General features: G+C 42.3%; 1 protein-coding gene across 5 annotated transcripts in view; it reads right to left on the minus strand.

Annotated features, from left to right (window-relative positions):
• The window catches only part of PHF14 (PHD finger protein 14), a 164,576-nt gene that overhangs the window by 131,869 nt on the left and 10,963 nt on the right, over positions 1-21,744 (minus strand). For 4 of the 5 annotated variants that reach the window (XM_069959354.1, XM_069959355.1, XM_069959353.1 and 1 more), the window contains exons 2-7: positions 20,554-20,664; positions 18,665-19,308; positions 17,611-17,755; positions 12,735-12,894; positions 3,867-3,978; positions 2,139-2,276 (exon numbers count right to left, since the gene is read on the minus strand). In XM_069959354.1, coding sequence (XP_069815455.1) covers positions 2,139-2,276; positions 3,867-3,978; positions 12,735-12,894; positions 17,611-17,755; positions 18,665-19,308; positions 20,554-20,664 — 1,310 coding nt within the window. The remainder of the gene's footprint in view (positions 1-2,138; positions 2,277-3,866; positions 3,979-12,734; positions 12,895-17,610; positions 17,756-18,664; positions 19,309-20,553; positions 20,665-21,744) is intronic. The other variant, XM_069959357.1, reaches the window with a different exon arrangement.

The raw sequence follows: 21,744 nt of genomic DNA on the forward strand, positions 1-21,744 counted from the left end.
TAATGCCATCTACTGGAGGTAGTCTTTATGGATGTCAATAAGCAGGGGTAGGGAACCTTGGTTCTCCAGCTGTTCCAAAACTGCAACTCCCATCATGCCTGGAAAGCCAAAGCTTTAGCTGTCCAGGCATGATGGGAGTTGTAGTCTTGGAACAGCTGGAGAGTCAAGGTTCCCTATCCCTGCCTTAAAGGGAATGTGTCACCTAAATTTTCTTTTACTGATTAGAGTCAGATACTAAAAGTTGTTCTTTTATTCTAATCTTTTTCTATTTTCTAACTGTATCTGTATCTTTATTTACCAGTTTTCAACAGCATTTCGTGACATGCTTTACAGCAAGACTCATGGACATAGATGACAATAGACAGACCCTATCCCCTTGAGATAAATGACATGACTGAGCGCGCTCTGTGACCTGTGAAGAGGTCATTCCACAGGGAGCCACAATTGTCTCCTATCTACTGGTGTCACATGGTGCCGCAATGCTGTACAGATCACTTTACAGCAGCCTCCTCTTATCACAAAAGACAGGACAGGAAGTCTCAGCTTAGTTTTAGCCCCAGTGGTGAGAATGAGAACTGCAAGATATCAGGATTATTTTATAATATAGATTAAAAAAAACTTAGAAAAAAATTCACCAAAAATGTCAAAAAATATATTTTCAATATAAAAACATTATTTAAACAATTGTTAAATTAATATTAAAACAAGACATTTTCTGATACCCTTTAACATAGCCTTGAATTAGGACTGGAGTCAAACTGGAATCCCATTGGAGGGAAGAAGACAGGAAAAAAGGGGCAAAGGGAATCAAACTGAGGGAAGGTATGAAATGTGAGAGAAGACATGGCAAAGAGGGAAAACTGAAGGCTCAAAGAGGGAAAGGTAGGCAAGAGCTGAACAATCTACCATAACAAGGTGGTGGTGAAACAAGGGGTAAGGCAGGAGTTTGGGGCAACCAAGTGGGGATGAGAAAACAATGGGGGTGGGGAGGCAAGATGAGGGAGAAAAGGTAAGCAAAGCAAAGAAGAGGAGGTATATAGGAGGTCAACAGAAGAGAGCGCTATCAAGGCATCGTGAAGAAGCCAGAGAGCATCAAGGACAAGGTAGGAAGAAGATATATGAAGGCACAAAGATATGAACGTGATTGGGGGGGGGGCGGCAAACAATAGGGGTCATATAGGGAAGGAATAAGGGGGACAAAGCAAGGGGGAGGGCAGGGACGCATCACATCAACTGCAAGACAAGGGCTTCAACATGGGTGCAAAATGAGATACTGCACAATAAGGACAAGGCAGGAAGGTGTCATAACTAGGACATAAAGTATAAAGCTGCTGCGTTCTCTATCTACATAACAAACCAAGAAAGAGTTGTCCAGCACTCCAGCAAAAATATTTTTCTTTTAAATCATTTGGATTCAGAAGGTTATATAGATCTGTACTTTACTCCTTTAAAAAAAAATCTTGTTTTCCAATACTTTTAGCAGCTGTATGTCCTGCAGGAAGAAGTTTTCCCAGAGAAGAACAGGATAGGTTTTGTATGGGGATTTGCTACCGCTCTGGAGAGTTCCTGGCATGAACAGAGGTGGCAGCAGAGAGCACTGTGTCAGAATGGAGAGAATACACCACATCCTGCAGGACATACAGCAGCTGATAAGTACTGGAAGACTGGAGATTTTTAAAGAGAAGTAATTAAATCAATATAACTTTATATATCCGTGCCGCGATCTGCACTAGGACATGTCCTATCTTTTCAGAGCATGTGTATGCAGCCCTAGACAACACTAAGTTTTTGCTATTGTCATTCATGGAGTGTAGCGGCTCCTCCAGCGCCAGCACATCCTCCCCGGGACGGCTCTCACACATTTATCATGGACACTGGTAATAGTCAGGTTTCCACTGAACTTTGGAAAGCAAAGCAGAACGCAGAGCAGGCGGTGGCGGCCGAGATGAGAGGCTTTCATCTCCATCACACATCCCCGCCATTTACCACCGATCCTTTGGATGTTTTTTTTCTTTTTCCCCTCTGTCTACAACCCGGCTTAATTTTTATCAGGATGTGGTGCGTTATTTACTCTTTTTTTATGCTTCGCTTTACAGTTTCTTAAGCAATCTTCAAAAGGAGCGCGTCTGGTAATTTACCTCTTCGGCGGCGGCTTCGGAGAGCAAGCCTTCCTTCTGGGCACAAGTCACATGAAAGTAAGCTCTGCACATCCCTGCGTCGCAGCTGATACACACTCCTGTCCTGGCAAATCGCGGATCTTCACAGAAGCTGCATTCCTACGCGAGAAAGAAAAAAAAAAAGACATCTAACGCTTAGCGGAGCGGATTTAACGCCACATCTGAGTGCGAGCGACATTAGGGGGGATTGCATTAGGGAAGGATCTCCTCAAGGGTTACGCCATCTTCTGCACTTCAGGAAACGGCTTTAATGGCAAACGCTTAATCAATCAGTAGAGTGTCCATTGTATGGGATCTTAGAGGGATGCTATGCTTAAAGAGTCTCTGTCAGTAGGTTTATGGTGTCCTATCTCAGGGCGGCATAAACTAGTGACAGAGAAGCCGAACAGAATGATGTATCACTTACATTGTTCTGTGCAGCTGATCCAGAGCTCTCCTCCTGAATAACATGGACAATAAGTAGTCCTCTCCATTATGTGCATGAGCCCAGTAGTCCTGGATATTTATGAGAAGCAGAAAGCTCCGCCCACCAGCTGCTGATTGGCAGTTATCTATCCATGCTGTATATAGGCAGTCAAATGTCAATCAGCAGCTGTAGGGCGGGGAAAGGGGTGTGGCAAGAATCCTATTCTCCTGCATATTAGGAGACGGCGGAACAGAACAGCTTTTCTCTCACTAGTTCATGCTACCCTCATTTAATCCAGAGACAGATTCCCTTTAAAGTGTCACTGTTGTTTAAATTTTTTTTTTTCCAGAAATCAATAGTACAGGCGATTTTAAGAAACTTTTATCACAAAAAAGCAGTTTGAAGCGCTCCCCCATCTTCATTGTTCTCTATGGAGAGGGGAGGGGTTGAGGGAGATGAGGCACCAAAACCAGACAACAAAGAGTTAATTTACAGCTACATCACTGGCTATCTCCTCTGAAGTCAGCACTGAACTCTCTGACCTCTGAATACCGGATTTCACACAGGTCCTGCTGTGTAATCCTTTGTTCTCTGCTCTCTGCTGGTGACTAATCTCCCTCCTCCCCCCTCCATAGGTTACACAGGGCTCAACTGATGTAAAAGAGTTGAGATTTCCTGATAATGAGCAGTGGTTGAAAGAGAGGAGGGGGGGGGGCCTGAGGAAAGTCTTTTTGAATGCAGATAATGGAATATTTGCCTAATAAACCCAATTACAAAGTTTCCTAAAATCGCCTGGACTATTGATTTCTGCAAAAAAATAAAAAAAAAATTACGACAGTGGCACTTTAATCGTTACAGACTCCCTTTAAAATATAATATATCATCAGTGGCGAGACAGGAGGCTCCCATACACATAAGACTTTAGGTCAGTCACACTACGATCAGTTCAAGCTGATATGGCCTACTTTCCCGCAATATACATAGAAGTATGTATGTATGTGTATATATATATATATATATATATATATATATATATATATACATACATACATACATACTCCTATGTATATTGCGGGAAAGTAGGCCATATCAGCTTGAACTGATCGTAGTGTGACTGACCTAAAGTCTTATGTGTATGGGAGCCTCCTGTCTCGCCACTGATGATATATTATGTATGTATGTATATATATATATATATATATATATATATATACATACATATATATTATACATAAGTATCTCATATAAATCTCTTCCGGCCTGTACCTCCTCCCAGGACTTACCTTAGCTCCATACTTTGAATAGTTCATCTCTGTTAGAGTCACAGGACGTAACTTGTCAATGTCTCCAAAAGCGACCCCAGGAACATACAGCGCACACACTATGTGGACCCATCTAGTAGGGAGAAAAAAGGACAAAAAAAATAATTAATCCTTTATTGTATTTATTAGTGTGTTTTATGCTATATTTTAAAAGCTTAACTGAAAAACCTGCATGGAAATAGTCAGATTTGCTGTAAAACCAGTGCAGATATGGTCTCCTGCTTTTCAATGAAAAGAAAAAAAACTCAGTGTCCACCCCATGACATGTCAATTCTTTGTCTGGATTTTAATGGGAACATGTAAACACTTTCATGCTGCCTGAACCAGTCATAAGGGTGGTCCGCAGACACTTCTCTCCGCTGCACCAGCCTTGATTGATAGATCTCACTCTGTCTGGATATAGGAGGAGATCTATCAACCAAGACTGTAACGGATGGGAGATAGTGGTGCACTGACTCTACTACTACTGTACTGTATATGCACTCCAGCAGTCTCATACAGTACAGGATGGGAGATGGTGGTGCACTGACTGTACTACTACTGTACTGTATATGCACTCCAGCAGTCTTATACAGTACAGGATGGGAGATGGTGGTGCACTGCCTGTACTACTACTGTACTGTATATGCACTCCAGCTGTCTTATACAGTACAGGATGGGAGATGGTGGTGCACTGACTGTACTACTAATGTACTGTATATGTACTCCAGCAGTATTATACAGTACAGGATGGGAGGATGGTGGTGCACTGCCTGTACTACTACTGTGCTGTATATGCACTCCAGCAGTCTTATACAGTACTGTACAGGATGGGAGATGGTGGTGGACTGACTGTACTACTACTGTGCTGTATATGCACTCCAGCAGTCTTATACAGTACTGTACAGAATGGGAGATGGTGGTGCACTGACTGTACTACTACTGTACATGCTATCTTATACAGTACTGTATGTGAAGCCTCACCAATGCTAAACTCACCAGCTACAACCCACCATGAACGCTCGTAAAAACATTTTAATACTGAGCAAAGTTGGAGATCCAAACGTTACCGACTAAATTTTCTGTTCGAATGCCAAACAGTTTGATTTCGGAAACATTATTACGGTGTGTGTGTGTGTGTGTATATGTATGTGTATATATATATATATATATATATATATATATATATATATATATATATATATATAAAATTTTATTTATTTTTTTTCTTTATTATTATTATTTATCTAAATACAGACACACACACACACACACACACACACACACATCTCTTTTGGCCAGGTTGTGCAAGCTTTTGGCTACATCAGTCTAATACATGAGCCAGATGTTACTTCATAGAGGATGACATCATAAAATCATCAATATATTTTCAGGGACTGTGAGATTGCTAAACCCAAAGTTCACATTGAACAGAATACCTAACTATAAGCAATAAATAATCCTGAGAGACACCGGCCACACATACATATATATAACACGCAATGATCTGCTCGCCCGCTTATAACGTCCTAGTATAAATGTAATTTTTCCCTGACGTTCCACACAATTGGTCGGGATAAATGATTGGGTGCAGTACATATCAATAAGGGGGGACCCAAGACAGGGGCAGAATTAGTCGCCGCTGCTCCGACTAATGTCCCTTAGCATTAAGGAAAGCCGGGGCAGGGGGATTTTAGCTTTTTGGAGATGTATGATAGGAGGTTAATACAAGCTCGGGTCGGTATCCTGCAGAGTTCAATATAAAGATACCCATCTTCTACAAGCAGCTGCTTCTCTAGTTAATTTGCACATTTTGTTCATGCTCCGCTGGTATATTAAATGCTGCTTCACTCTGTAGGAGTTTACTGTGATAAAGTCGGCAGCTGGCGGAATCCTTCATACTGACCTTCCTCTCCCCATCCTGCCCATACTAACACATCACACAAGATTTTACTTACACATCACACTTTTTCGCTTTTTTGGTTTTCAACTTTTTATATGTGGTTTCATCTTTTTTTGTTTTATTTTTTTTCTTATAATTTTATGTAAACGATTACTATGTTTTGTTTTCTTTTGTTTTTTTAATTCAATCTTATTTTATTTTTAACTTGGTTTTGTGTTTTTCTATTTCATTTTATAATTTGTTTGGGAACAAAGAAAGTTTCACAAGCAATGAGAAAACAGATTCAATTACATAACCATGGTATAGGATGTGACATGGTGCAACGTACAAAAGGGGAACAGAAAAACATGTCGCACGGTGAAATTGATTGGAAGCAACGTGTACGAATACGGCTGGAACAACCAAGCAAATAAGGAGGCCTCCCCGACCCTGTCGACAGGAGATTGCCAGGACGGCTGCGCCTGAAAATTCATAGGAATTCCGTTTTGTCTTTTTAATTGTTATTTATGCCTTTTTTGTCAATAGTCTTATTTTATTTATTCTTCTATAATTAGTTGTTGGTTTTGTTTACTGTTAATTTTTATTTGTTTTTTATATTTTAAAGATCTAGTCTTTTTCTTCCTTTTTATACCATCTTATTTTTGCTTACTTTTCATCTGTCTTGTTGCTTTGTTTTATTTAGACAATCCTATTTTATCTTTTTCTTTTTTTTTGGGCCCTCTAAACACAAGAATTGAATTAGAGGTTCCGATTAGGAGCCACAATCACTATTTTAAGTAAAAAAAATACTGGAGTAACCAGGACCAGCATGCAAGTCAATTCACTCGTATGAAAAAGCAGGACAATGGGTATTAGAATGCAGGTGTGAACTTATTATTTTAGGTATGCTTATATATTTTTTTAATGTTTTTTACATGGGGGGGGGGGGGGTGTCTTAAAAATGATGAGTTGGAAGATGAGGTGAGATGGAACACAGCTTATCCCAGGCTGCTCCTGTCTGCTCAAACAGCCATTGCCTCAGCTCCCAGGATCGATGCAGCCACAGACTTGGTAATTCAAATTTGCACCAACAAAAATGGCATCCATGATGTGCACAACTTGTATTATATTTCTCATATACTTTTGCATCTCGTTCAGCAAGAGAATGTGGCTTAGTGGAAAGGGGAAATGGCTTAGGGATCGGCCACACTAGCGTTTTTCTTTGTTTCTAACGGATCGTCTATATTAATTAAATGGATGAGCATAAACTGATGAGCAGACGGATGCAAACTGATTGCAAAATGTTCATCTTTTTTTAATGGTCCGTTTGTATTTTGGCTTAAAAAAACTGACTCTTGTACATCAGTTTGCATCCGTTTTTCTATCCGTTTATTTTTCTTCTTTGGTTTCTTGCTGCTTCTGCGCATGCTCAGTGCAAAAACGGATGAAAAAAACGGATGTGAACGGAAATACCTTCCGTTTTAAATCCGTCCTCATTGACTACAATGTAAAAAAAAAACGGAAGTGCACTATCCGTTCGTGATCCGTTTTTTTAAGCAGAAAGAAAAATACTGCAAACACTATTTTTTTGAACGGATCTTGAACGGATTGCATGCAAACGGAGCACAATTAGGGCAAACGGAGCACACTAAAATAGCATGGGAATCTATGGGGATTTTAACGGATCCGACAGTTTCCGTTTTGCTTACTCTAAAACGGAAAAGGTAGACGGAATGGTGCCGGATGGTCAAATGCTAATGTGAACGTAGCCTTAGGCTTTTTTGCAATCCATCTCACTGTATCCGTTTTGCAAAACGTACAGAAAAACATGGTGAACCATATTTTCGTGTACGTTTCAAAATGTAAAAAACTGGAGGCAAGAGTAGAGCTGTTTCTGGAAAAAAGCAGTAGTTTTTCTAATGCTGGATAACCCCTTTAAGGGCCAGTTCACACTGAGGAATCAGCGCTGTATTTCAGCGCTGATTTCTCACTGAAAATTCCACTTGAAAATATAATACAGAGCCAAATTCTATTGAGCTCAATTCTATTGAACTGTGCTTTGCAGTTTACACAGCGGAATTTCAGCGCAAAATTTTTCACAGTGGATCCGCTTTCCCGCCACAAGAATTGATATGTCAATCCCTCTGGTGGATTCCCATTGAAATGAATTGAGCAGTGAGTTTCTGCTCTGAAATCTTTCAGACTTTCGTGTCCGTAGGCAAAAAACCTGATTCTTGCCCCCAGGTAAAACTTACCTTTTATTTTTATTCAGAATAAAATAAATTAAACCCCATCACGGGTTTAATTTATTTTATTCTGAATAAAAATAAAAGTTAAGTTTTACCTTTGGGCAAGAATCAGGTATTTTGCCTACGGGCACAAAAGTCTAAATATAACCAATACCTCCCGCAAGGTGGGATCACTAGTTGACATCCCTGAAATATTTCAGTGCGGAACCAGCATGGAATTGAATTCCGAAAAAAATCCCCGAGAAATTCCTCGCTGATTCCTCAGTGTGAGCTGGCCTTAAAGGGATTTTCCCATCTCAACTTATATGGTTATACTTGTAGGACTTTTGTGCAAATATATTCATCTATCAAACATGTCTCCTGCTGCTACTCTTTCCCTCCTAATGTTGACAGTGGTGGTCGGTAACCTAGACAATAAGCTGTCAACAATTCGCAAAAATATTTAACTTGTACAAGTAGGCTGAGATGAGAATACCCCTTAATGGTGCGTTCACACCTACAGGATCTGCAGCTGATTTTCTGCAGCAGATTTCAGTTAAATAACTGAACACAGCATCAGATTTGATGCTGTGTTCAGTTATTTAACTGAAATCTGCTGCAGAAAATCAGCTGCAGATCCTGTAGGTGTGAACGCACACTTAAAGTGAATGTGCCAGTTCAATGCATGTATTAAACCTCTTATACGGCCCTACGGGCGCTGCTGCACTGAATCCGCTAGTGTGGTGGTTCTTTTAATCCGCTGTCCGGTTCTAGTGATCTGCAATGTTCTAGATATGCAAATGAGGTTGCTGGGTGCACTGGAGGAAGGCTTAGCACTTCCAGTGCACTGATATTCCCTCCTCGGGTGACATGTGTCTTCTGAAAGTCCAGGCTGCAGCATGGATCGGGGAGCGCATATCGGTGCACTAGCAAAATCAGAGCAGCGGCGCCCACAAGGTCGTATAAAAAGCTTAATATGTGGATTGAACCGGTACATTCGCTAATAAGTAGTGGAGTTAGTAAATACGCCCTATTTTCCATCAGACGCCATCAATAGCTACAAGAGGCGCAATTCTTTTTTTTTTTTAATTGTTTTGACAGTTTGAAGTTATTTATTATTTTACTCTTTTTCATTTTCTTTTTTTAGTTCCTTTTTTCCCCATTTATGGCTAGTAAAAAAAGAAAAGTGCAAATCAGGACAGAAAGAAAAAAAAAAAAAGTCAAGGTAGAGTCTCTTCCAAGTCGGGCGCAGATGCGCCATCAGCTGTTTAGCGCGTAGCCTCGCTCGCTTGTTTGGGTGGCACATGGTCCAAAATCTTGTAATTAAGACAAATTGGGTAATCAGAGAAGAATAATCCTCTCTTTTAGTTTCTCATCTATTTCACTTACAGCGATGATGACAGATGTTGAATTAGACAGTGAGCGAGGAGCGGAAACTACAACAGGACCGGCCTGTCGCAAAAAGACAACAGCGTGAACAGCATCGCAAAAATGTATATACATATATGTATATATATCTGCTCATTACAAACAAATGTTATCTAAAATGATGGACCCATAGGGTTCAATCGGGCACGGATACATGAGTACTGGCCCGCCCCACAGCACTGGGAGCAGGCCCACCGGTTCCCAGTGTGACGATCTCCCTTTCCTCTGTGACTCAACTCCATTAGAATCAATAAAGCCCCAGAGGGGAGAGGGCTTTGTCACACTGTGGGCCGGCGGGCCTACCCAGTGCTTCATGCCAGGCTGGTGCTCGGGAATAGACCAACACTGTGCACGGGAATCGGGCAGCGTTTAAAAGAAAAAAAAGAAAATTGATGGCACATTCACTTTAAATGTGGCGATGTAATTTGCCAGGCTCTAAGCCATTGGCCACAAAAGGCAGATACCTTCCACCAGCATTGCGGCACACAAGTGACATCACTCGTACGCACGCAGAGCCAGGAGAGCTAAGGGAAAGCCAAAGGGGAGCACCGACCGTAAAAATGGCTATGGAAGTGTGCAGTAGCACAGTACTATCCAACAAGAACTCCAGCCCTTATTACCTGCACTACCACCAAATGAAGACCACCCCTCTCATTCCTCTCCCATATATACAGTGACCTCACTGCCCTGTATGTGATGTATATAACCGCAGCATTCAGCGTAGTATTACACATCTTTAAATACAGATTTCTCCCCATCTCCCCTCCCCATCAGCATGAGTCTGAGATGAGACAAGAGGTGGATATAGGAGACCATTAAAGAAGTACCCCCACATCTCACCAACACTATTCCTCTGTGTCATCTGTTCATATCAGCTCTACTGTTTTCACAACCTCCCTTACTGTATCAAGATCATGTGCAGTGATGTAGCTACCATAGAGGCAGGGTAGGCAGTTGCTATAGGGCCCGTGCAAGAGGGGGGCCCTGGGGACAGCATAAGAGCATGTGTCCTTCTGCTTAACCCATTATGTACTGCAGTGTGTAAGTGATACAATGTTTACTTACATGCTGCAACCCAAAAAAGGGTTAACAAGCAGAAGACAGAGATCTCTGCTTCTCTGCACTGATAACCTCTGACCTCTGTTCTCCAGCTGGCAATCAAGTAGGAAACGAAAATGTGCAGAACTCTGAGCAGAGGTCAGGGGTTATCAGTGCACCAGCAGTAAAGCAGATATATATATATATATATATATATATATATATATATATATATATATATACACACACAAACAGACACACACATGTAGTGCTTTGTGTTGTGCGTAGGGGAGCGGGGCCCTTTAAAAATTTGCTATGGGGCCCTGTGAATCCTAGCTACACCCCTGGTCATGTGAACTTTGATCAGCCGCGTCCTTACAAATCTGCTTTCAATACCATGATGCATCAGGCACAGAATCAGATGAGCAACTAGAGCCAGTACCATCTCTGCCTCCCCGTATACAGTCAGGGAGGTGGAACGGTCATCAGATCCATCATCACTTCATGATAGGAGCCATATAATCATCATTAGTAACTGTGATTGGAGTCCCGGCCCGCCCCTGTGGCGAGCTTGTGTAGAAAAGTCCATGCAGTTTCATCACATAGGAAGTTCTACACACTAAGATGGTGACCACATTGAGAACACAGAAACACATGTCATTTCCAGGAGGGTCACCATGAAATCACATGACCCACTTGAAGGAAAGGATTTGTGGAAAAAGAACAGCGAAATGAGGTAATACCAGCTGAATTATACATAGTGGCAGACTAGTCCCATAATAAATAATAAAGAAGAAAATAAATGCTAGAGTACATCTTCAAACAATGCTCCCTAGCTAACAGATCCAAGCCTAGCTGTAGTCTAATGGAGCAGAACTATTAAAGGACTTGTTCAGTGGAGAAACTTTTTGGGGGTCATGGCACTGACATTGTTAAAGAGGTACGCCGGTGAAACTCTTTTTGTTTCAAATTAACTGGTTTCAAAAAGTTATACAGATTTGTAATTTATTTCTATTTAAAAATCTCCAGTCTTCCAGTACTTATCAGCTGCTGTATGTCCTGCAGGAAGTGGTATATTCTTTCCAGTCTGAAAGTGCTCTCTGCTGCCACCTCTGTCCATGTCAGGAACTGTTCAGAGCAGCAGCAAATCCACATAGAAAACCTCTCCTGCTCTGGACAGTTCCTGACATGGACAGAGGTGGCAGCAGAGAGCACTGTGTCAGACTGGAGAGAATACACCACTTCCTGCAGGACATACAGCAGCTGATAAGTACTGGAAGATTGGAGATTCTGAAATAGAAGTAATTGATAAACCAATCTAACTTTGTAAAACCAGATGATTTCAAAGAAAAAAAAAATGCTGGAGTACAACTTTGAAAAGGTTGTCAAGGCAAAACTAACTTCTCCCAATCCACAGGATCGGAGGGTCCCACCTCCATACCCCCACGGTGAGATCCGATTCGTCCCCCGGCTCCTTTGTTATGAATACAGCAGCGGGTACGGCATATGACCCGCAGCTCCATTAATAGCTATGGAGCAGTCTGAGAGCGCTGAGTGCTGTACATAGATAAGCTGGGGGTATGGAGGTCGGACCCCCCATGATCTCTTGGATCTGTGGATAGGGGACAATTTAGTTTTGTCTGGAATACTTCCTTAAAGTGTCACTGTCGTATTTATTTATTTCGTTGGTTTTTTTTTTGCAGAAATCAATAGTCCAGGCTATTTTAAGAAACTTTGTAATTGGGGTTATTAGGCAAATATTCCATTATCTGCATTCATAAAAGACTTTCCCCAGGTCCCCCCCCCTCCTTCCTCTCTCATCCACTGCTCATTATCAGGAAATCTCGACTTTTACATCAGTTGATCCCTGTCTGTTCTATGGAGAGGGGAGGAGAACAAAGGATTACACAGTGGGAGCTGTGTGAAAGCCGGTATTTAGAGTTCAGTGCTAACTTCCGAGGAGATGTAGCTGTAAATTAACTCTTTGTTGTCCTGTTCTGGTGCCTCATCTCCCTCCACCCCTCCCCTCTCCATAGAAAACCATGGAGACAGCAGGGGAGCTTCAAACTGCTTTTTCATGATAAAAATGCATTTTTCGGCTAATAAACTCAATTACGTTTCTTAAAATCACCTGCACTATTGATTTCTGCAAAAAGAATTTAAACAACAGTGACACTTTAAGGTGCCGTTCTATCAAGTAGGGATTGTCCACAGCAAAGAACTTCTACAACGGCTACAAGGAACGTGCAAAAGATATCAGAAAGAATATCTCACCTCCCTGCATCGGTCTCCTTAAATATGCCGTCTTGGTTTGGGCAGAGCTCACAGCTGGGGGTCACTCCGCACTTACAGGCATCACAAAACCACGGCTCTGTAGAATTCTCTGAGGCTGAGCTCATGATGGAATCACTCTCTCCATCCACACCATAACAGCCTGGAAGAGGAAGGAATCATTACAATACAGAGTATAATACAGGATGTAACTCAGGATCAGTAATGCAATGTATGCACACAGTGACCCCACCAGCAGAATAGTGAGTGCAGCTCTGGGGTAGAATACAGGATGTAACTCAGGATCAGTAATGTAATGTATGTACATAGTGATCTCACCAGCAGAATAGTGAGTGCAGCTCTGGGGTATAATACAGGATGTAACTCAGGATCAGTAATGTAATGTATGTACACAGTGACCCCTCCAGCAGAATAGTGAGTGCAGCTCTGGAGGATAATACAGGATGCAACTCAGGATCAGTAATTTATGTACACAGTGACCCCACCAGAAGAACAGTGAGTGCAGCTCTGGGGTATAATACAGGATGTAACTCAGGATCAGTAATGTAATGTATGTACATAGTGATCTCACCAGCAGAATAGTGAGTGCAGCTCTGGAGTATAATATGGGATGTAATGTAATATTTGTACACAGAATGAAGAACAAACACTTTAAAATTCAATTAGGCGGCACACTATGTTATTTTGGTGCAGCCGGTGTGTAAACACTTTCAAATCTCAAATGGAAAAAAAGCCAATGTTAAGGGTTTAGTAAAAGTAATTTACTTTGTTATTTTATTATTATTATTATTTTTATTTTTTTTTACTAAACCAGAACACGGCTCTCCCCAAATGAAAACATATTTTGCTCGGAGGTTGAAAAGCGTTTATTTTCCTCTCAAGCAAAAAATAACAGAGAAAAAGGAGAAGTAATTGGGAAATATTAACATTCAATAAAAGAAATGAAACATGAATGTATAAATTGAACTATTTGATATTAATTTGTCCGGCACACAAACGTTCTTTGTTCGTCTGCTCTCTGAAATTATATGTTGTGATTTTACCCTTGTAATTGCCTTTGGGAACACAAAATGGGCGCAAAATTATCCCTCAATTCACGCACTTTCTAGAACAACAATAAACCGAGCGAGTTTAAAGGTGCAGGACACCTGACAGGGGACAAGACATGTAATACAGAGCAGTAAGGGCCCTATTACACAGAAAGATAATGGGCCAAATCGGCCCTACCCGGCCGTTCCGTGTAATAAACACAACGATCAGCCGATGATCATTGTTATCAGCTGATCGTTGATATAGGTTCTGACCTATAATTGTCGCCCGCCGACCCCGCACCGCTACGTGTAATAGCGTTGCACGGCCGGCGGCTGACGACTTGCAAAATAAATACATTACCATGGTCCAGGGCTCCTCCTGCGCTTCTCCCTGGGTCCTGCGCGCTCCAGCTTCAGAGCGGCCTGTCTTAGCTGACAGGCTGCTCAGCCAGTCACAGGCTGGGACCGCCGCGGCCAGTGATTGGCTGAGGAGCCTGTCAGTTAAGACAGGCCGCTCTGAAGCTGGAGCGTGCAGGACCCGGGGAGAAGCAGAACGCAAGAGGAGCCCTGCAGCATGGATAGGTAATGTATGCCAGTTTAGCAAGGGCTGCAAGGACATCGGTAACAATGTTCATGCAGCCCTTGGTAAACGATTATCGGGTCGTGTAATAGGCCCAGTAAACGAGCGCCGATCTAGTAGATCGGCGCTCGTTCACTGTTATTATAGGGCCCCCATCGGCCCGTGTAATAGGACCCTAACACAAGGTGTATGAATTCAATACATTATCACAGAAGAATCCTTGATGGTCTGCACTTTGCATCTCCACCACTGGGGGCAACGTATAGGCACAAACGGCAGAAACAACTCCCGGCAGAGTATTGCAAAGCTGGTTATCTCCCAACCATATGTTAGACCAAGGACACATCTATAGGTTGATTCTGGACACCCCAGTATAAACTAGAGCCATTAGGGTGTGGAGGCCTCTGTCTGTTTATATATTAAAGGGAAACTTTTAAATATTAATTAATATTCATAATATTAATATTAAATAACTTAATTAAACCAATATACAAGTTACATAGATTTGTAATTTACTTCTATTTACAAAAGAAATTAACTGCACCCCTAAAATGATATATATGTCAGAGATTGGCTTTAGTTAAAGGGGTACTCTAGAAAAAGGTTTTTTTTTTTTTTTTTTGCTAAAAAGATTTGTAAATGACTTAAAAGAACTCTAGTCTTCCAGTACTTATCAGCTGCTGTATGTCCTGCAGGAAGTGGTGTATTCTCTCCAGTCTGACACAGTTCTCTCTGCTGCCACCTCTGTCCATGTCAGGAACTTGTGCAGATCAGGAGTAAATACGCATAGAAAACTTTTCCTGCTCTCCAGACTGGAGAGAATACACCACTTCCTGCAGGACAAAAAGCAGCTGATAAGTATTGGAAGATTTGAGAATTTTCAATAGAAGTAAATTACAAATCTCCAGCACTTTCTGGCACTATTTGATTCGAAAGATTTTTTTTCCCCTGAACTACCCCTTTAAGAGACATCCATGAAGTACTCAGATACATGACAGCTGCTTTAGAGGTTTGATTCTCTGGTGGGACTCCCTGCGCGGCAGCACCGCACCCCGGCACTTATACGGCTTGTGGAAGTTACAGAGTAACGTCTCACACAAACAGAGAAGCCAGAGAATAGTGACATGAGCGAGAACATGCACAAGACATATTTCTGTAGACACGCTGCAATCAAGATGTCAAAAGTAGTGACAACGCGGCTGGGGCTCTGCGCCATGACACTCCGCAGCCAGCCGCTTGGCACAAACACATCTGCCTGAGTGACAGGTCAAGGAAGAGGCTTTCATCCCCGAGACTGATCCTGCCGGATAAGGAGGTCTTAAACAGCATTTATACACAGCTCAACTTAATAAAATAAAATCCTGTTTTTTCCTCTAGTGTGAAGGAAAAAAAAATGTAAAAATCGGTGGAGGAATGAGATTAGCAATTTCCACGTGGCCCCCCACACCGCAGATGCAGCATTGCATACAGATGATATTGTGTCGTATTGTAAAACCTTTCACAGTTCCCATGTACTGCAGCACTTCACTATCGTAGGCTCGTCCTGTGCCAAAGAGCCAAAGATTCCGCTCTATTCCTGCTCGTCACTGATCGTGTGACTCCTAACATATCTGTAAATCACGTCATGTTTTTAATATAAGTGCTATAAAGTCTTGGGTGTCTCACTTCCTACCAATTTAATGTTCACTGCCTGTTGTTACGGAAATTCTGTCTCTAGTAACAGGCTCAGCAAGACAGATTTCAGGAACTGAGAGTGAGGTTTAACATAAGCAGAAGAGAAAGAGTGAGGAATCCAGGGCTGTGTATGTGTAAGCTTAGCTGATAAGATGATCCACACTGCACCTGAAAGGTAAATCAAGGCTTCCCTCTCATCACCCAAGCTCTGGACACTTGTTCAATGTGTAAATAGTAGGGTACCTAGTGCTATGGGTCCCCATTGCTGCAGTGTAATCTTCTACGCCCCAACCTCCCTTTGGTTTCTCAAAAGCAGCTCAGTGCTAAGTGTAACCCATTCCTTGCTGCGCTGCTTCAGTTTCTTTAATTTTTGTTTACATAGGACCTTGAAAAGCCACTAAATCATTAACCCCTTCTTCCCCACATCTAAATTAGTGTACTGTGTAAACCATCACAGTGCCAGTAGTGTTGAGCGAACGTAGGTACAGCCTATGGCCTATGGCTGTATTCATGTTTTCTAGAACTCCCCAGAGCGGCATCCAACTTCTGCAGCCTCGGGGAATCAAACTCTTAGTATTCGGGTTTAGATAAAATGCAGAACCTGAACATTTTGACAGATTTGCTTGACACTCAGTGCCAGCCTGTTAAGTACAGTGCCCCATTGCCAACACTAAGTCATGGCATGGTAGAGGGGAGTATGTGCTGTGCTGTGATTGGCCATGGAAGGGAAAGTCCTGTGCGAGTACTACTGACAAACAGCTCTGCTCCTGTACCCTGAAATCGGAAGACGCAGCAATAGCTGGGCACCATAGAGGGGACTCTATGACAACAATGAGAGTGCCAACATCACCTATGACAACAAGGGGTAATCTATTTACATGTCATTCATTCACCTGAACAGCCACGGCCATTTGTTACTTCCTTACTGAGAACGGGGACCTGGCATTGCGTCTTCGAGGGTGGAGGAGGAGAGGAGGAGAGGAGGGTCAAAGTGGTCACACACCCACAGATGGCTTTTTTAAAGTGTCACTGTCGTTTAAAAAATGTTTGCTCTCCCCTCTGTCTTCCTGGCGAGATGAGGCACCAAAACAGGACAACAGAGTTAATTTACAGCTACATCACCGGCTATCTCCTCTGAATTCAGCGTTGACCTCTCTGACCCCTGAATACCGGCTTTCACACAGCTCCCACTGTGTAATCCTTTGTTTTCTGCTGTCTGCTGGCGACTAATCTCCCTCCTTCCCCCTCCCCTCTCCATAGATTACACAGGGCACGACTGATGTAAAAGAGTCAAGATTTCCTGATAATGAGCAGTGAATGAGAGGGGGGGGGGGGGGGGGGGGGGGGGGGGAGTCTTTTTGAATGCAGATAATGGCATATTTGTCTAATAAAACCAATTACAAAGTTTCCTAAATTCGCCTGGACAATTGATTTCTGCAAAAAAAATGACAGTGACACTTTAAGGCCCAAACTAGTTGTATAGCAGTATAGTGAAATCCATATAATAACCTATAGAATTCCTTTAATACTCCACAAAAGCCCTTAAACACAAGAGATAGCGGCTGAACGTTACCTTCATGTACGGTTATACCGCAGTTATCGCACTGGATGATCTCATCCGCGTCTTCACTATTGTCCCCGAGACACACGCAGCATATTAATATGTGATCCATTTTCTGCGAGCACCACTTGTCACTTTTCTCCAGGATAAGCGAGTCCTATTAAAAATTCAACAAATGAAATTAAAATTGCGCTATATCCTTGAACTAGATCGTTATATATAACGTGGACGTGTCACTGCTTCCCAGTGAGGGGATTCCCCCAACGTTCAATGTACAGCACATCCGCTAGCCTTAAAGGGAACGTGCCAACCGAAAATGACCTACTGATTAAATCAAGAGTTTTTTTTATGATTTTTTTTTTCCTATATGGATTGTACAATAATTCCAAATTCTTAACGTTTTCAGACTGGCCACTGATGAAGCGAACTTTCAAGCTTCTGTCCCCATGCAATCACCATAACATGTACATTCATTAACCTTAAGGGGTGCTCCAGAGATTTTATTTAATTTTTATTTATTTAAATATCTCCCAGTACTTATCAGCTACTGTATGTCCTGCAGGACGTGGTGTATTCTTTCCAGTCTGACACAGTGCCACCTCTGTCCATGTCAGGAACTGTCCAGAGCAGCAGCAAATCCCCATAGAAAACCTCTCCTGCTCTGGACAGTTCCTGACATGGACAGAGGTGGCAGCAGAGAGCACTGTGTCAGACTGGAAAGAATAGACCACTTCCTGCAGAACATACAGCAGTTGATAAGTACTGGAAGACTAGAGTTCTTTTAAGTCATTTACAAATCTATATAACTTTCTAGCAAACTTTTTTTTTTTTAGCGTACCCCTTTAACTAAAGCCAATCTATGACATATATGTACGTCATGTTGGGGATGCAGTTAACTGGTAATTTCTGTATTTTGGGTTGAAAGTTGAAGCCTTAAACCATCTAAAATTTTCAAAGATGGACTATAAAAGACTAGCAGGTAATAAGATGAAGGAACATTCCTCCGGCTCCTCACACTACAGGTTTTCCCATCTTGATGAAGCTGTCAGGACACTTTATAAATTACCTCATTACTTTTGCTTTGAGACAATGTCAGGCTGTCATTCGTCAGCTCCTCATCATCGCCGCTGTTCCTACTGGGAATCTTGATTTTCTTCTTCTTTCTCTCGTCGTCACTCGAGCTGCAGCTGTCGTCTTTATTGCCAGTTTGGTGATTTGACTCCTCTTCACTTGCATCCTCTTCTTCATCATCCTCCCCATCGCTGCCCTCCCCGGTAGAAGATTTCCCTTTCCTCCTGCCGCCTGTGGGTCTCCAGTCATTGTCGTCTTCGCTGTCATAGTCGTCCATGGCGTTTAACTCATCCATGGTGATGAAGTCCAGCATTGGACGGTTCCTTCTCAGATTCCATTTCTTGGGTTCGTTTGCTTGGTCATCGGTGGGGACCTCAACCTCCGAGGTTCTCTCCTTCTTCTTCTCGGTCTCGTCTTTTTTCGGCTCTTCTTTCTCGGGCTGTTCATCTGTAGTATTGTCTTTATTTTGTCTATAACCTGCATCGGCTTCTTCTCCTTCTGAAGCCCTTCTTTCTTCTTCTTCTTCGGGATGAACTGTCGACATATCGGCGTCCTTTAGGTCGTCTTCAGAGTCGGTGCCGGAACATTCACCGCTGTCCTTTGAACCATCGTCACTGCCAATGACGCTGCCTTCAGAATCTGGAAATGAAACACATACACAATGTCCGACAGGTAGAGGATAAACCTATACAATCTCAAGGCATAGTGGGGATTTTTGCAACAGAAGGAGTTCTCAGCAGCGTTCTTAAGCTTATATTATGGACATTTCATATTTTACTGTATGAAGGATTTCTTGGTGGTCTCCCCCCTCAAAAATGCATGTTATCATTGGTGGACAGTGCCGTATTGGCGGGGTTTCATAATCGTCATGCCCCATATCCCCACCTACATTGACGCTATAGGCCTCATCCCTCTGTGACATCTTTCCCTAAGCCCTGTCCATTCATTGGCATCAGAATAGTCTAAATGGTCTAAATTTGCCAATTTATTTGAGTTAGGCAACATTCTCCAAAATTGAATGCTCAGCATTTGACCCCCAAGAAGTTGGATGCTGCCCTAGGGTTGCTAGGAAAACATAGATACAGCTATGTTCTTCAAGACTCCCTAGGGCAGCATCAAACTTCTCCAGACAGTGGGAGTCAAATGCTCAGCATTCGGGTTCAGAGAACGTTGGCCTCTCCGTTCAACGCTACTCATCACCCCTCCCCTCTCTGTAGGATCATACCACCTTCTACGGTATACAGGCTCCTCCCAACTCTCCCCAACCAGACAATGTCGGGAGAGAGGTGAATCGGACATGTTAGACTTCAACTGCCTGATCCTTGGAGAGATAGGCCAATACCAGAGGAGTCTGGCAGCAGCTTCTTCCTCCTCTTTTCATTCATAACACAAACATGTGCGACTGCTTACGGGCAGGTTGACGTGATAGCCATAATTAGAATATCGTGGGTCCCATACCAAGGTCCACAATGCTTTTGATTTTGGAAAACAATTTGACTTTTTCTCTGTACTTTTTGAAACCATTAAAAAAAATTTAATAAATAAAAACCAGAATTCTTTGGCGCTACAATAATAAAAAGACATCACAGCATGCTAGACTATGAAGCACAGCAGCAAACATATGGGAGATCAACTTTATTATTAGGCACAAATAAAAGCTTAGGCAAGAAATGATAGCCCGGGTATATACAGTGTCAGCGCTGCCGCTGTGTAGGCTCTACAGGGTTACAGGCCCTGCGGGCAAACACCCTTGTAACGAGCTGCCAAGTCGAAAATTGGTCTTTTACGACATCACAATTTTCTGCAAATCACAGTAATCGGAAAATCTTCAAGATATGAATCTTTACCAAACAGTTTTAGAAAAAAAAAGTTTTTGAAAAATACCTGAGGCATCTCCAACTTTAAAATCACTGTCATCTGAGCTATCATAATCCAAAGCTTCAAGAAGGGAGGTTGCCAAAGGCTTCACTTGTCGTCTTTTCGAGCTCCGGTCCACTGTAACGAAAGTTGGGTTTTGGGTTTTTTTGGAATTTCTTTTTGGTATTGTTTATTTTTGGTTCATTAGATTACAGTAAATGTGGCATCCAAGAAAATTTATCAAATTCACTATGAATACTATAGTGAATTACCAAAAGAGGATACCACCGGTGCCCAACGGCAGCCATATTGAGCTTTTTCTCTGTGCTGACACTTATAAGGGCTATCACCACATAGTTATAAAAATCACAAAAAACAATAAGTCAAGTGTTAAAAAGCATTAGCGCCCCCCCCCCCTCCACCCCCAAAAAATGTAGGCACTGAAGACCCCCAAAACGTTGGTACCGCTTTATTGCCAGCTGCAATCCATGTCCAGTCCTGGGGTCCAGCCCTGGGGTCCACAGATGCTCTAGGCCCCACCTCTTTGGTACCATGCAGCCAGAGTAAAAGTTCTTTTTTAAGCAAGTACCAGCTTCAGGAAAGTGGACCCCGGACCAGGTAAGGATCGACACTGACAAGGCAATGGTACCTGCGGTTTGGGGGTGGGGCAACGGTGCCTACAGAATCACTTTAATAAAACAATGAAGAATTTGAGTTCTTAAGGTGTCTTCTTCTGTCAAGCCATAGGACATCCTATTCATTCATTTATTGAAAAACCTAAGGGCCCTATTCCACTGGACGCTTATCGTTCAGATTATCGTTAAATCGTTCGAATCTAAACGATAATCGTTCGGTTGAAATGCAGTTAACGATTAACGACCTGGACCTATTTTTATCGTTGCTCGTTGGCAAAACGTTCGCATTGAATAAGACGTTGTTCGGTCGTTCGCAATAGATACGAACACAATAGCGAAGAAATAGCGAAGAAAAAACGATCGCAATTACGATCATAAGTCACGATTATTGTTCCATGGAAATAAGTGAACGTTTTCAGGTCTTTCGCAATAGCGGTCGTTTGAGATCGTTAATAGTTAACGATTATGCAAACGATAATCATCCGGTGGAATAGGGCCATAAGAGTGACAACCATTAAACAAGATTTTCTTAAGTCTTCTACTGGCAACTTTGACAAATTCACAATGAAACTGCTGATCGCGG

This window comes from Dendropsophus ebraccatus, chromosome 2 (genome assembly GCF_027789765.1).
Source record: "Dendropsophus ebraccatus isolate aDenEbr1 chromosome 2, aDenEbr1.pat, whole genome shotgun sequence".
In the NCBI taxonomy this organism is placed as follows: Eukaryota; Metazoa; Chordata; class Amphibia; order Anura; family Hylidae; genus Dendropsophus; species Dendropsophus ebraccatus.